Below are 16,174 nucleotides of genomic sequence, written 5' to 3' on the forward strand. Positions count from 1 at the left end.
CTCTGAGCTGATTTCAGCCCTATTATCTCTGTTTCTTTCATGAGGGCCGTCTGCAAACAAAACTCTTTCATATTTATTTCCATGTGATGAAACTTCCGTGTCCTGGTTATTAGATTATCTGCTGTACTGGAGAGCCAGAGATTTTTTTACAAGCTGGCGGCACATTACTGGAAATCAATTATTTTAATTGTTCTTTCCAGCATAAATTAGTTATCTGCTTTGAAGGAAGTTGTACCTGGCAATGGCAAAACATCATCTGGCCAAAAGGGAAAGGAAGGAGGCCTAAGCTTTCCTAAACACGCTCTTTTTTTTACTCTTTTTCCAACTCGACTCCTCCTTTCTGTCGGCTCTCTCTCGGCGCCTTGCAATTACGTCAATTCTCAAGCTGCTCATTCAGAAATTGCCAGGATACAGTTCCTTTTTCCCATTTCATAACAGCTCGTTTCCATGACTCTGAAGCAGGGTGGAATCCACGTCTCTTTTCCATATGGTGATTTAAAGTGGAAAGGTGGAGGAGACTGGAATTTGCATTCGTGCTTATTGTGTTGTCAGACAGCAGCAAGAAAATGGCCCTGCTCCTGCAGGCAGTTCCTTGACACAGGAATGCTCAGTCTGTGAGGATCCACGGGAAAAAATAAAGCACTTTGCCATTGCTGTAGGAATTCTTTTTGGTTAAAATTAAATAAAGTTCAATAAACTAAAACAGCATGTTTCACATTTTGCCCGTGTAAGGTCCGACAGCTGATTTAATGTATTTAAGCTCCCATAGAAGAACAGATTAGATAAATTACATGTCACTGATCACGCAGCATACTTTGGTGAGTAATTAAGCCTGTTCTTCCTTAGTTATGGACGAACAGGTCACAGAAATGCTGACTGCTTTCCAGAGACCCGTTAATAAAGTCATCTTTTTTCCTAAATCAGTTTGCGCAATAAATACATTTCATTCCAGAGACTAACCCATGACCCAGGACATCATCTGTGCAAACACGGGCTTGCCTAACCGACCTCGAGAAAGCCAACTTGCCAGCCCTGCTCTTGTGCTCCTGGGGCGCCCGGGAACCTTACCTACGTATGCACAACCTGTGAGATGCCAGGGCTGCAGCCTGGGTCCTGATTCCCCTGCTGAAATACACAGACATAATGCGGAGCTGCTATTCTGAGGGTCTTTGAACCCAGTTTCTTCACTGCATGAAAAAAACAGAAACGACCAAGGAGACAAAATAGAGGCTTAATGTTTTAACTTGTTGTTCTTCCTCTGGAATGAAACATCCCTGTACTGGCTGGGTTAGGTTGCTCATCAGCAGCCCTCTCGGGATCAATTCGATCAGCAGCGATAGCTGTGTGGATCCCTTCTGAAGCCATTTCCACCCCAGCTGTTTGCCTTATAAACATATCACAGTGCCACTAACATTACCACGAGCCGAGCACTGAGCAGACCGCGGCCAGGCAGGATCCCTTTGCACAGAGGGCTTCAGCTGCCAGGAGGCTTATCTGCCCTGTGCAAACAGCTCCGGCAGAGAAAGACATCTCTCTCCAAGCTACGGTACCCCTTGCACTTATCCCATTCTGCGCTGCCATGCCACAGGTCCTACTCACTCCGCTGATGCTGAAATAAGTCCACTGCCTGCCAACCAGCCAAAGATCACGAGCAAAGCTCAGAGGAAGCTGGAAAAGGCAGCGCCGCTTTGAGCACATGCCAGAGACCCTCTCCTTCCCTCCGAGAGAGGCTTGTGCAGAACTCTCTATTTTACCATGCTAATAAGGAAAAATGAGAAGTGAACTGACACAAAGCACATACTGGACAGCCAAGGCAGAGGAGATGTTGCAGAGCAATAACCTGTATCGATCCTGCACAAGGGCAGGGTAGGGGAAGAATAACACTCCTCACTGAGCGCAGAAGGGCACAGCTGCATCCCGAGGTGCTGAGACTGCCCTGGCAGCTATGAGTGAGCAAATTCCCTGGGCGCGGGGCTGCCATAAGGTGTCTAGACAGCGCTGCCCCTGGGAGATGGTGTCTTCGAGAGGACAAAGCGGGGCCGCCCGGCTGGGCAGAGCCCTCCCTTCCATCCATCAGGGCTCTGCCAGCTTGCCGCTCCCAGTTCCCAGCAGGTGCCTAGCCAGCAGGTCGGAAAGCCTCCAGGGCTGGGTTTAAAAATACACAGATGTTCACCTCCCCTTCCTACACTACTCATACATGTCCAGGGCACGGCTGCCCCCATGGCCCCTAAGACCCTGTAAGACCCCCAGGCAGCCAGAGGACAGCGGCACAGCACGCCTGGGGCCCCGGCCTCGCCCCCAGGGCTGGTGCTTTCCCCATGTCCACGCAGGAATTGTGTCCCTGACTGGACGTACAGAGACGGTCACTGCTCTGTCTTGAACCCGGGTGCAAGGCAGGCTCTGGCTTCCTGTGGAAGCCCTCAGAGATGGGCAAATGGCAGCGCTCTCAGCGAGCACCACCAACCAGGCGATGCAAAAAATCGGCCCCGTCCCTGGTCAATAGCACATGGCAGGTAAAAAGCCACACTTGGTAGCAGCCTGTGCTCACTTTGCGATCTCAGGCTATCCCCGCTGAGGCCAGGCGCACAGTGGTGTTACCGCCTCTGCCCGGGGCCATCAGCACTCTGCCGTGCTCCCAGCGAGCTTCTCCGCGCCCAGGGTGCTCGCAGGAGGGAGCTGCCAGGCAAGATGCCGAGTGCACCTTCCTGCCACCAGCCCTGAGTCATCCAGCTGGCAGCGCAGCAGCCTCGACTACAGCACGAGCAGCCCAGCTCCTTTTTCCTCTGGCAGCCGGAACGAGGAGATGAGCGAGCGTGCTGATAACGCCAGTGGTTTAGGAACTCCCTGCATGGAAGGCTGCTGGGAGAAGCAAGGGCTTGGCTGATTACTGGCCACCAAACCGTCTGTTACAAAGAGGGGCAGCTCAAATGCCAAAATACGAAGTGAAACCAACACCTATTACCTCTCTCATTAAATTTCAGTGCCTTAGCCAGCCCTGAGACAACAGCAATGCCTATCGCGGCGGAATTCCCAGGGCTGAGTCTGTAATTAGCATGCTTCAGAGACGGGCACACCAACTACCTCGGGAAGAAAGCAGATTCAAACAGATTCCCTTCTAGAGGTCGTTCAGGAAGTTTGAGGTCACGCCAGACAGCCCTGTGGTTATGCCCACGCCAGTCTACGTGCCAGGACAGGCTGATTCAAAGCCCAGGTGGGCAACTCTCAGAGGGAACCTTATCCCATCTCTGTTTGTCAAAACACTATCGTAAGAGAACACTCCAGAAAGGCCATCATTTATTTCTGAGACAGAAATTCCGGGGCTGTTCGCTCACCCACATTTAAGTCTAGCCAGACACACATGTGACACGATGACTGAAACACACCTTGCATGAATACGTCTCCAAAAGTCTTGCTTTGCACCCATTATGCATTTCCTGCATGGTCCTTAATCCACTTGGTTTGTCAGCAACCAGCCTCCCTCCACCACCAGTATTTCATTTAGTCATTTCTGATCAGTTTTACCCTTTTGTTGTTACCATTGCCTGAAAACAAAGTTTGGTCAATGTGCCACAAGATCCCAGGATATAGCATGAAAGGCCACTACGCTCTGAAGGAATGTTAATGTATACAGAGGGCTTTAAACATATTTTACAGGCTTGGCAGAGGTCAGTGAGCCTCCACCCCATTTGGGAAATTTGCGTTCAGTTCCTTCATTGCTCTAACACTTAACTGTCCTTCACCCAGTCGTAAATGTGAGCGCTTCTCCAGGACCCAAGGAGCTGGGGTGGCTCCAGAGCGAGGTGGCTTTGGAGGTGACCCACCTAGGCCCTAAGCAATGTTTGTGTGTGCTCCTCACCCGTGTGTTTAGCAGTGAAAATACAGCAAGACACAGCCCCACGGGCTGCCTCCCCTTCCACTGAGCAGGCAGGCAGCCGCCGCCAGCGCTTCTCACGGCACAGGCATGGCACGGAGCACGCCGAGGGCACCGCTCACCGCTGCAAAACAGGCCCAGGGCATCCTGCTTCCTCACCAGAAGGGGAAAGGCAGGCTGCTCTTGCTCCTGCTAATCTTTGAATGAAACAGATCCCGCTGTTTTGATTTATTATACAATGCTACTGCCTCAAAGGCAAGGGCATGAGGACCAACCACCACGTGTTGGGCCTCGTTTCTTCTTGCAAGTCCCAGAACTTCATTTTCCCTTCTCATTTACAAGCTAGCAATGCTGTTGTGAATCTTCTCATATCTATTTTTTTGTGCAAAGGCACACCTGTCTGAAAAACCTCAGCTTTCGCTTTTCAGGAGGTTCCCAGCGTTGAGAGTGACAAAGAAATGCCTGTAAGGGGAATATGAGGTTCCACCAGAAAAGGTCAGAAACAAAATGACAACCAGAAGGGCTGTTAGCACTGTTACTTAACACCAACCAACACAAAAATCGTCCTTTTCTTTCCAGCTGAACCCCTTGCTGTCCATGCAGAAAGCGTGGCATCGCTGATCTGTCTGGCCTGCTTTGGAAGAGTCCGTTCTCCCAAAATAGTTGCTCAGCACTTCCTGACCATCAGGCTCCTTTAAGAGCTCTCACTAGCCTCTAGTTCAGCTTGAAAACCCTGACCAACAAGTATTACCTCTGTACTCCCTTTTATGGTTTTGAAACTGAATTCTTGATGAGTGGGTCATTCTGATTACAGCATGGGCCGTGATGGGAAACGAGAAATTTCAAGCAGTTTGTTCTCATCTGAGCTGTGTAAATGAGTGACGGGGAGCAGAGATCTCTAACGGCTTTGCCACAACAAGGGGAGCAGGCTGCTGAGCACCTGCAACTGAAAAGCACAAAGAATTTCAGAAAAAAAAAAAAAAAAAACATCAGTGGAAGCTACTACGAGCCTTCATCAAGCTGGCTGGACTTGACTGCACCCATGAGGATTCAGACTAGCAGTCCTTATTCAGGCAAAAGCAGGATCCCTTCCTCTGATGCACAATTCTACGTGATTTTTTTTTCATATCCAGCTCCCTCAGCTGCTCATCCCACAACTAGCAGCAGTTGTGAGGTCTCGGCACCGCTTAGCACGCTCAGTAACGGAGCCCTAAGCGATGCAGAGCCTTATGCTGACCTTCTGCGCAGGGCTAAATCCTGCGCTTGATGCATTACGTGCCCCTGCACGAGCTCGCGGGGAAGTATGCGTGTGGCAGCAACCTAGCTTTGAGAGCTGACTGGAGGCAATTTCGTCTGGGTGCTATGCAATCGCTCACCCTAATTCACTCTGTGATCTTTAAAAAAGCAAATTATTTTTATGAAACAAAGGCGAAGGATTGCACTAAGCAGTCGTCTCCTTTCAGGCCTGGCTAACCGGAAAGTAACTAGGACAAAGTTTGATCCGTTTCAAAATAGCATAGTATTTTTAATGACCCATAAGCACATTTTTAGAGCACACCGAGGACTTGCTGCCATAGCTGGAGAGCCCGGATGGTGAGAGGCTCAGACTCCTCCTTCAGCAGGCAGGCTAAGAAATGGAGCCCTGAAGTCCCCCCACAGGCTGATGTCAGCACCCAGTGGGCATAAACACATCCTTCAGGGCAACGAGGTGCTGTGTATAAATGCACGCTTCGTTAAAGGGGGCTTTTGCTGTATTACAAAGTACAGGCATTTTGCTCTCTAATTTATTACCTGTAATAACATCAACCGGCCTGGCAAAGCGCTGGGAATCATTCTAGGAATACCTAAACCTCTGTGGGTACGATTTGGCTCCGTGGATGGAAGGCAAACCCCGCGGAGATCCGCTTAGATTTGCAGGTGGTTCCAGGTTCTTGCGAAGCTTACCCAGAAGCTAAGCGAGAGTTTAGCGAATCAGCGGCAGATCGCATTTCACTCCAGCATGGCTTAGCAGGAGGCTCACACCGAGGTATGTGCCTAATAGTTCTGCTAGGTCAAGGCTGTACCTTCCAAGATGATGTTTTTCTCCCTTGAAATCTGGTCTGACATCGTTTGCATTTTCTTCTCACGCTATCAAGATGAGAAGGGGAAGCTCAAGCGCGCGTACGTGCGTGTAATACTCAACCCGCACAAAAACGGGACTGACAGTTCTGCGAGACAAAGCTGAGAACGTCAAAATATTCACGAGAAGTTTCCCCTGCAGTTTATCCAAGGCCTAAGAGCCTTCTCGTAGTGTCACAGCTACAAACGGCCTTTATCAAATGAACGTTGCTTATTTTCTCCCGCTCTCCTGCAAAGAGAACATCGCATGCTCCGACTGCTTAAATCGCAGGCTCCGTTATCTGAACACTTCTGCAAACGTGTCCCTGAACTGCTAATCATTACCGTGGGAAACACTACAGTCATCTATACAAATTAGAATGTAATTTGTGTATCTAAACACCACGGCTCAGCTCACCTGCTCCGCCTGAAGAGACAGGGCACCCCGAGCACTGATGGCTCGGTTCGCACGGCACACAACTCGGGGGATGACAAATCACACCTCAGCAGCCTTAAATGATGGCAAATTGCCGTATTAAAGCTGTTTTTTCCACAAAGCTGACAATGCATCAGCAGAAGCCGGTACAGCGGTGCACCACCGAAGGGCGAACAAAGAAGGCTGGGCTGTGGCCCCGGCTGTGGGCAGGGGGAAAAAGGTTCGGAGCCCCCTTGGTGCCCTGCACAGCCCACCTGTGGGACCAGCTTTGGCTGTCCATGGCTGGCGGGCGCTGTTTTTTTCCCCAGACCTGCCCGTAGGATGGCGGGTTGGAGGAGAAGGGAGGCCCTGAGGGAAGCAAGGCTTCCTCCTGCCTGTGGCGGTGCCCGCTCTGCGGGCGGGAAGGGGCGCTCTGAAAATGGCCCCTCTGGAGGGCCCGATCCTCCAGCAACGCCTCGAGCAGCAGGAAAGCCCCCGTGTAGAACCAGAGGGCTGGGCGTGCGGGACCCCTGCTCGCGGGGTGGGGGCTGCTGCCTTGTCCCCATCGTGCCAGCGAGGCCGGGGCTGAAGGGGGCCAGCGGGGGCGGCCAGGAGCAGCAGCAGCAGCAGCAGCACCACCACCACCACCAGCAGCACTAACAGCAGCAGCAGCAGCAGCACTAACAGCAGCAGCAGCAGCAGCAGCAGCAGCAGCAGCCCCCCCCCGCGCAGGCCGAGGGCGGTGGCGGCCGGGGACAGGCCTCGGCGGCCTCCCTGCCTCCCTCCCTGCCTCCTTCCCCGTCCCCGTCCCCCCGGACCCTCCGGACCGGCCTCCCCCCGCCCTCCCTCCCGCAGCCCCCGGGTCCGCCCCGTCCCATCCCGGCCCCGGGCATTGTTCGGCCGCCCCCTCCCCTCCCCTCCCCTCCGCTCCGCTCCCCTCCCCTCCCGTGCCGTGCCGTGCCGTGCCGTGCCGTGCCGGCCCCGCCGCCTACCCCAGCCGCTCCTCTCCCTGCGGTTCCGGGCCATGGCGGGGGCTGCCCGGGGCTGCCCGGGAGGCGGCGGCGGCGGCGGCTGCGGGAGGCTCCGTGCGCGCTCCGAGCCGCGCTGCGTCTGGCGAGGCTGCCGCGGGGGCGGGGGGGCGGGCGGGGGCACCGGCAGCATCCCCGCCCGCCGCTACGGCACGGCTCGGCTCGGCTCGGCTCGGCTCGGCTCGGCACGGCTCGGCAAGGAACGGGGTCCCACAGGGCAGCCGCACCCGGGAACCAGCTCGTCCCCGGGCGCTGCGCACCGCCAGCGGGCACCCACGGCTTGCGGGGGCTCCGTGCCCGCGGTACCGGGATCGTCCCCCGGTACCCAGCCCCGGTGGGGCGGCGGGGTTCGGGGTGCGGGCAGGGTGTGACCCCCAGCAGGGCACCCCCGGGGGCTGGGGGTCACGCCTGCACGCCCCTCGCCGGGGGATTGTGCCCTGCTGGGGGTACCCCGCTGGCCTGGGGGTGCACACGCAACACGAACACCCCGCGCCCGTGCACGTCTGGGCTCACGCATGCACGCTTCCCGTGCACACGCCGGACAGGCGTCCTGCCCTCCTCATCCCTTGTGCACACTGGGGTGAAGAAATCACTGGATAGATCCTGCCCTGGGGTGGGGGTGGCACCCGGGGTCCTGCTCCCCACCCACGGCAGCAGCATCCCCCGGAGGTACACCACACACCTACGGATGCAGCACAAGGGGTGCCAGGCTTGGGCTCACCAGGATTTAGCCGCAGCACAACTGATAACACACACCAGTTTCCCCATATCAGCGAGCAGTCCTATTTGGGATCGTAATGCAAGGGTTTCCCTTGTGTCTGGGGTTGATTCACTGCTCTGTCACGCGAGACCGTGACTCAGCCCGAGTGCAAGGGAACGCCCAGGTGTGAAACTTGGGCAGGGGAGCAGCAGCACCAGCACCGGCCGTGCCCCAACCGGCCCTCGCCCACAGCTTATGGCCTGTGCTGATGTTTGCCCGCACTTCTGCTTGCCAACAAGCTGCTGATTGATCCACGCGTCACAGCTCTGTGCCGCCCTTTGGAAGGAGCACGGTGCAGCACTCGAGGCACAACCGCGTAAACTGGAAATGCGGTGGTCTAAGGAGGGTCGTCCAGGCAGAAGTCTGGAAGGGTGAGGAGGGAACTGAGCCCCAGGCTGTCTGCAAGGGGAGATGCTGGGAGAGCACTGCTCGATGCTGCACGCTGGCCCGCGGTGGTTAGGGAAAGTCCAGATGGCTGCTCAGCCCCATTGGGTGCACAGGAACCGTTGGGATCTGTTCTTTGTGAAAGCAGGGAAAACAGACAAAAATGATGTAATGTTCCAGGCGGCTCATAGGTGCCAAAGCCACGTTTCATTGCGCTCCCATTGATATGCTGACGCTTAATTCGTAAGTGCCCTCTCGAGCACCCAGCGACTGCCCCCCGTTGGCTTCCTCTCCGTGTTTATAGCGTTGGAGGGAAACATGTAATTTCGTCTCGCTGAAGTGCTGGCTCACGTGGCCGGCAGCTGAATCCTCCTGCCCGCAGCCTGCGGGCTGCCCAGCCACTCGCTGCCTTTGCAGGAGCTCCCTGACAACTTTTGTAAATAACCCCTGTAAAATAGATATTATTATAAACAGAATAAAAATATAATACATAAATATAATGAAGAATTAAAATGGGGGTTATTGTTAATATGCATTTATATGTATTTATAAATATACACAGAATAAAGTCCCGTGTGCATTTTCATTCTCTCTTTGAAGCAGACAAGAAGCAGGCAGCATTGCAAGGGGGATTTCTTACACTGGAGACAGCCAGAGTTCAAATAGGTTGAAACAGGAGATTAAAAGAAAAGCAGCTGGGAAATGGAGAGGAAAAAAAAAAAAAAGGAGGATAGAAAAGGAGATCTGTTAATTTGAAAGTCTGATTAAACCAAGATGGGCTCAGGCCCTGTTTTCTTCATTCCCTCTGAGAACTGCAGCTCAGGTCAAGCTTGTATTGCCCCATTTATGGGCGTTTTTTCCCTTTCTCTTTCCGTTAAGGCATGTGGCATCAGAGGGAAGGAGGGGCAGAGGTTTGGTCCTGTGCTGTGCCAGGTGAACGTCGGTGTTCCTGCCATATTTCCCCACCTGGGGCAGGGTGTTCTGCTCATGGCTTCGTTCCCAGGCGGTGACTCCACACGTGCTCATTGCCACCCACCCTCCACCCCATTGCTCCGTCGATTCATCCTGCCTTCATTTTTCCACTTGGAGCAGCCCTCCCTCGGAAGCATCTCGACATGCTTGCTGCCCGAGCTGCCAGATCACAAAGAGCTGACTGCAGGGCATGTACGCTGAATGGGCACGCAGTGGAAGCACTCTGGAGGAAAAGCAATGCCAAATGGGGGAAAGACAAAAGGAGAGAACTGCGCAGAGAGATACCGCGGCCGTGGGGTCCCCAGGCTGGTGTGCTGGGGGGCGCAGAGCTGAAAAGGCCACAGAAAACCTGGATTTAAACCCATAATGTGCAACGCTCCCGGAGCTCGCGGGGGCAGTTTCATAATTCACCTTGATTTGACTGGCCCACTTACCCCGGCAGCATTCACTATTGCTTTTCCCATCCCCAGTCCTTCGCAAGCAGGAGCCAGCCGTGCTGTGCAATACTTAGGTAAGGGGTCGGGTGCAGATGCTGCAAAATCCCTGCTCTGCCCCAGGTGCCACCGCACCGCATTAGCCCGGGCCCTTCTGGAGCGCCAGGTCCGTCCTCACGCTGGTTATAAAAGGTTCTTGAACACGTTCGCTTCTTCCCGCAGTTATTCTTCTCGCTTCCGCCTTCTCAGTCTTCATTCTTACACTGCTTCTGCTTAACTGCATGAGAAAGTACAAGGGATGCAGATCTTAAATGTGCTTAAAGAGGGTTGCAGGAGGACTTCTCCTAAGCACTTACACTCCTCTGTGGCAGTGATTTGTCATCACTGTTCTTGTTTCTGTAGCCTTATTCTCGGGTTAAGAGGCCAAGATTCCTAGGAAATACCAAAAAGTGATAAAATGAAATGAGCTTTCTCCCTCCTCTTCTTCTGAAGCCTTTCTCATATTTCTGTGTTTTGTTATTGTTGTTGGTGGTGGTGTTTTTATTTTTTTCCTTACTGAAGTATTTTTAAGCGAAGCAGATCTTTGTTGCTTAGGAAATCCTCCTGTTCCTGCTGCTCCTATTTCTCACCCCAAATCACGTTGTGACCGCCTACATTTAAACAGGGATTGCAACCAGAGGAATTATCTTTGCTCCTTCAGTAAACATTTGCTGCACACCATGGCTGTAACAAAGCCATCATATTTCACTCGGAGAGAAGACAGAATTTCAGTGGTTAATTAATTGACTCGTTTCATCAGTCTGTGGGGAGGACCTTCCTTCTGGAAGATGCTCTGTAAACTGAAGGAACTATTAAAGAATATGAGAAGTGATTTAGATAAAAGAGACGTCAGGCAAAAGCTTCAACCAAGGCAACCTCAGAGTGCATTCGGGGACAGGATGGGCTTAACACCGTGGGCTGCCTCCCTGCTGTCTGGGTCTGGTCAGGCTGAGCACAGGGACAACAAACGATTGCACAAGTCCTACAATAAACAGATGCAACTTTTCTAATCTGATTTAGACTATCAGGCCAGTTTCCAGTAGGTTCCTCACCCCGAATGGCACCCTCAGGACTCTTCCAAGGTTTTGCTGAATTTGAATAAAATATCCCACTCACGGCTCTGGATTCAGATAATTCTGGTGTTGCAGGACTAACCATAACCTTCCCAGATTTCTTTTCCTTCCTCATATTCCTCTAAGGGTCAGTAAGAGCTCTTCTAAGCCCAGCTGCCCATTTATTTCTAATATTGTTTTCAATTCTTTCTTTCTCTCCTGTGCTGACAGACAGATGGACACTATATTCAAAACATCCTTCCCCACCAGCCTGCAACGTGGCTGTAGTAAGTCCAAGCAAAATCTGCGTGTGCCAAGTTGGTTTCTAGGATTTCCCCCTGAAGATACACCTCTTCCCAGGGAGAGGGTTCCAGCTCCTCTTGTGTCTTGGCAGAAATAACCGAGTCCACCTGCCTGCATGATTCAGCAAGATATTCGCAATATGTTCCAGGCAGGTTTATGCACCTGGAAACAAGGGGAGAAGATGGGTTTCCAGGCAGTGCTCTGAAGTCCCCTCGTTAATGCTGCTTTTAACTGAGCGGTCACATTTTCCTGCATCCCCGTGCTGAGCAGTGGCTGCCAGCGAAGCTGCCTGCTTCACCTCTGCCCTCGCTTCCTTCCTGTTGAGCACAAACAGCACATTCAGCTGCAAAGCGACCTGAGCTACAGCTACGTAAACAAGGTGACGCAGAGTAATGTATAGCCAGCGGTGCTCCCGTTCCTTCCGTGAAAAACAAATCCTTGCCCAGGGACCTGAGTTAAAGCCAGCAGAGGGGCTGAGCTCTGTCTTGGTTAATTTTCCTGCTCCTGCCAGGGATAGAAGCCTCTTGACAGCCTGGGAAGGCTTTGTCATTCAGAGACCCTTGGTGACTTTTCTCTCCTGGATGGTGTTTCCATCTCAGAAACACCCCTCCCTCTTTCTACTCTTGCAACTGAAATAGCCGGCTGTCTTCAGAGCCCCCTTACCCACTCTTTATTTTTTTTCCTGGCGTCTTTTGCACCGGTCGTGTGCTCACAGCAACTGTTATCCCAGCTGCTTCCAGCTCCAAAGGGCCGTTCGAGCAATGAGAGTTCATTTGGCCCCTGGGAAACCTGCCCGGCCCCTCTTGTCCATGGGTCCTGCTAGCAGAGCTCAGCAGGTGAAGCGGCGTTAGCAGCACTGTGAGCTGCTGAAGTGATGCTGAGAAGCTTTAGCAGGCTCAGCATCCTTCCTGCCACGCTGAGAAGCTTCAGTAGGCTCAGCATCCTACCTGCCACAGGCAGAACTGGACTCGGTGGCGGGGAGCTGCCCTGGAAAGAGCTCCCCCATCCTCCTCGACCCTTCCCTCCGGGCAGGCCCCGGGCTTGCGGCAGCAGTCTGTAGCAACAGCACGTGTTTCACCAGGGAGGAAAAGCAGTCCGAAAAACCAAAACCACAAACCCCACAGTGAAAATGCTGCAGCATTTCTTGAGAGCTTACTTTGTCGCCTCAACAATTAAGCTTGATGTAAAAGAGTGTATTGCTCAAATCAATGAGCAGAAAAAGCTGCAGACCTTGTCGCTGATTCCTGAGTCTTTGGCTTCCTTATTGCTGTTCATCTGATCTATTTTAGTACCCAAATGCACCGAAACCATGAAGTAATCCCACAGGATAGTTTTGAACACCTTTGGTGTGAGATCAGTAGACCATGTGAAATTAAAGACACTTTAGCAATCTGATGAAAAGTAGGGCTGAAAATTTTTTCTTCTTGCTAATGTTTCATTGCTCAGTTTCTGATGTGACAATGAACATGCGTTCACATGCACAGCACACTGTGCTGCTTTTACAAGCACCTTTATTGCACTGCTCAGTTAGAAATTGGTACACTTTTGCACCGACCGCTACCAGATAAATCTGGATGTCTCATTTAAATAATTTTCGCTGTTCTTCCTGTTAAGACTACAATGCAAACAGATCACATTCTCTAATCCTACGTAATGCCTTATGTAAAACCACTTAACATTCCTTTTACGGCTGGGACCCATCCAGATGAAAGATGCTACATAAAAGCACATTCCTTAACGTGCTTGACCAGAAAAGCAGCATGGTCCTGGGTGGAAAATACAGAATGGAAACCAGCATGTGTGCAGGAGGAGATGGCTGGAAGTGTGCAGTGTCAGGCCATGTCTTGGACCATATGCTTTGCACAACCCATTTACCTCAATTTTTGTAATCATAAAATGGCTCTAATAATACAGACCTGGTGCTGCTATTATGTATGTACACTTTCCAGAAGCGCTTCCAGCAGGGCCTGAGACCCAGCTGGGGAAGATGGAATAAAGCACGGATCACGAGGCAGTCTCTGAGTTCACTCTACAGCACTGGCAATGTGCTACAGGAAACTAAACCTCCAGGTGGGACGTGAAGACTAACCAAGCGAGGGCAAAACAGTGGTCAATAAAGGAGGCTTTGCATTAAATTGCAGTCATCAGAAGGCCCTTGGATCTGCAGGACGTTCTAGGAGGTCAAGCCTTAATGCACCATCTGCTACTGGAAAATGAAACGGCCTCTTTCCTGTGCTGTCTTCTGATGTCTTGACAAGAGCAGAAAATCAGTAAAATGAGAAGCGGTGCTCGAACCCTTGGCCAAGGAAGAGGGAAAAAAAAGGACACAAACAGCTCGCTATCAGGAGTGCAGGAAGCTAATTTATGGGGGAGAGGTAATTGTTTTGTTAAAAATCGCTAGAGGAAACACAGCTCCCTAAAGGGTAAATAGTTTTTTCTTTTCTTTATTTGCTGGGTGTTCAGGAAAACTTACGTATTTATGTTGGAGAGAATATACAGGATGTAGAAGGCTTTCAGAGTACAAGGGGAAATTAAATGCGAATCTCTTTAAGTTAGCAGTCACATGCTTCCCCACCTCTTTGGAAGCAAGATAGTTTACATTTCTGAGCCTGCTTCTGAAACACACCATTTCAAATGAGCCCATAAATCAAAACCCAATAAAATCAGATGCGACTGTGCAATTCCTGAACGTCTGCATAAGTTGTCTTTAGTTTAACCTCAAACAGCCCAATAATCCTAATGAGTTATGCTGGAGAGCCTGTGTTTTGAAGGAAAAGCTTATGCAATCACCTGTGATGTTTCAGGTACGTGCACGTGGCATTTCTAAATGTGCTGAAGTAAGCTAAAAATCCAGACTCCATTTTAAACTGGGAATCAGCACCTAGCTACTTTGTCAATAAACTAGATTGGACCTGGTTGGGCTGTCTGCCTGCCAAGGGGGCAGAATCTGTTCTCAAGTAACCAGTCCAGTGTCCTGAACACCAAAAAGGCTTATACATCTGGCATCCATTTAATTTTTTCTACCTCGCTTTTGCAAACATATTTCCTGCGTTGAGTATGTGGTATTTCTTGCACCTAGAAAATCACACCTCCTTTTAGGCCTTAATGATTTTACTGTGCAGCAAAGACTAATGCTAATTCCAGCATTCCGCTACTCTTGCCCCTGCCTTTTGGTTCATTAAATTGTTCAGCACTCTAGAGACCATAGGTGGGTTTTACTCAGAAGTTCGGCCATTTTGCCGAAAATAATTATTCTCCAAAGGCGGAAAGGCAGATACAGCATTCTTGCCATCTCACAGTTTCAAAGTGTTTCTGAGTTTGGGAGCCCAAGGAGACAAGCCCCAACAGGCCCGAGTTACTTCTTGCATGACTATCATCGCACTGGCTGCCCGTGGCCCTCGATTTGCCCAGGACAAGCGTTACGTGACGACGTGGCTGCGAGGTTGCAATCCGGATCACAAAAATCTGGGAAGCCCAACTGGTCCCATGTCCCTGGTGTGTGGCAGTGGGTGAATTGCCCTCGCCTCCGTGCTGGGAGCTGGGTTTTGCTGTGTGATAAGCCCTCCCGGGGCCTACACAGCTCAGGCGTCGGACAGAAGGCTCAGCCCGGTTTGGGCAGCAGCATACACACAGATATAAGTTTATTTACGTGGTGAATCGAGGCTGGAGGCTCTCCTCCTGCCTCACAACGCGGGGAGCAGCCCAAACGGCGTGTGCTCCCCCCGGGGGGCTCACGGTGCTGCCCCCTCCGGCCTCAGGAGCCTCGGGGAAGGGCCTGAGGGCGCAGCAGGGCCCGAGGCAGCGCCGGGGAGGGAAGGAGGAGGAGGAGGAGGAGGAGGAGGAGGAGGAGGAGGAGGAGGAGGGCGGGCAGGCGGCGGGCGGCCGCGCTGTGGCGCTGCGGCGTCGCGGAGGCCCGGCCCGGTGCCGTCCGTCCCGGCCTGGCCCGTCCCGGCGGTGCGTGCGGGAGGAAGAGGAGGAGGAGAGGGACAGGAGGAGGAGGAGGCGGAGGAGGCCGAGGCTCTCGCTCTCCGCCGGGACAAAGGGCCGCGGGTGCGCAGGCAGGGCCCGGCCCGGCCTCCCCGCGGGCCTCCAGGGGCCGCCCCGCCGCTGCCCCGCCGCTGCCCGCCGCCCTTGGGCGCTTCCCCGGCGCCTCGGGGAGGGCGCAGCGGCCGCGGCCGGGCCCCAACGGCCGTGCCAAGCGCTCCTCCGCCGGCCTTTGTCTGCCCTCAGCGGGCAGCCCCTTCCCTCGGCCGGAGCCATGCGGGCCAGCGGCTGAGCCCCGGCCCCGGCCCGCGGGGCGAGCAGGAGGGAGGGAGGGCGGCCGCGGCTGCCGGGCCCGCCGCGATGGAGCCTCCGGCGCGGCCGAGCGGGGACATCCTGCGGCGGAACCCGCAGCAGGACTACGAGCTGATCCAGCGGGTGGGCAGCGGCACCTACGGAGACGTCTACAAGGTGAGAGGGGGGCCAGGGCCCTTTTCTGCCCTCCCCGGGATCCGCCGGGCTGGTGCTGGAGCCTCGGGGCCGTGAGGGCTGCAGGCGACACTTTTACGCCTCCCTGCTACCGAAGGCAGAGGGTATTGGCTTGCCCTACCTGTTCTGAGAACCCTCGGTTAAAGCACCTGATGAACAGGGTGCGAGTTTATCCCCGAGGTTAATAATAGCACGCGAAAGGCAGAAGCAGATTACGGCTCTTCAGAAGCTGGAGCTGGGCGAGAGCTCGCTGTGGGGTTGGCGCTGCGAGCCCGAGAGATGCTCTCGAAACTGCCCGTATCGTGTCTGAGGCAGTCGTAACCACAGCTGTGTGATACAGAAGGTGTAG

The 16,174-nt window shown here is 53.2% G+C and overlaps 2 protein-coding genes across 6 annotated transcripts in view; one reads left to right on the forward strand and one right to left on the reverse strand.

Moving 5' to 3' along the window:
• ATL1 (atlastin GTPase 1) overlaps positions 1–7,515 on the reverse strand; it is a 29,708-nt gene extending 22,193 nt beyond the window's left edge. Inside the window, exon 1 of one of the 2 annotated variants that reach the window (XM_035551119.1) lies at positions 7,376–7,515. In XM_035551119.1, the coding sequence (XP_035407012.1) occupies positions 7,376–7,409 (34 nt within the window). In that variant the 5' untranslated portion in view covers positions 7,410–7,515. Of the gene's footprint in view, positions 1–4,622; positions 4,818–7,375 lie in introns of those variants that run through there. The other variant, XM_035551118.1, reaches the window with a different exon arrangement.
• A 7,793-nt stretch (positions 7,516–15,308) lies between these two features.
• MAP4K5 (mitogen-activated protein kinase kinase kinase kinase 5) overlaps positions 15,309–16,174 on the forward strand; it is a 70,464-nt gene continuing 69,598 nt past the window's right edge. For 2 of the 4 annotated variants that reach the window (XM_050711001.1, XM_050711003.1), the window contains exon 1: positions 15,309–15,807. In XM_050711001.1, coding sequence (XP_050566958.1) covers positions 15,700–15,807 — 108 coding nt within the window. In that variant the 5' untranslated portion in view covers positions 15,309–15,699. The remainder of the gene's footprint in view (positions 15,808–16,174) is intronic. The other 2 variants (XM_050711002.1, XM_035551268.2) reach the window with 2 other exon arrangements.

This window comes from Cygnus atratus, chromosome 5, assembly GCF_013377495.2.
Source record: "Cygnus atratus isolate AKBS03 ecotype Queensland, Australia chromosome 5, CAtr_DNAZoo_HiC_assembly, whole genome shotgun sequence".
Taxonomy (NCBI): Eukaryota; Metazoa; Chordata; class Aves; order Anseriformes; family Anatidae; genus Cygnus; species Cygnus atratus.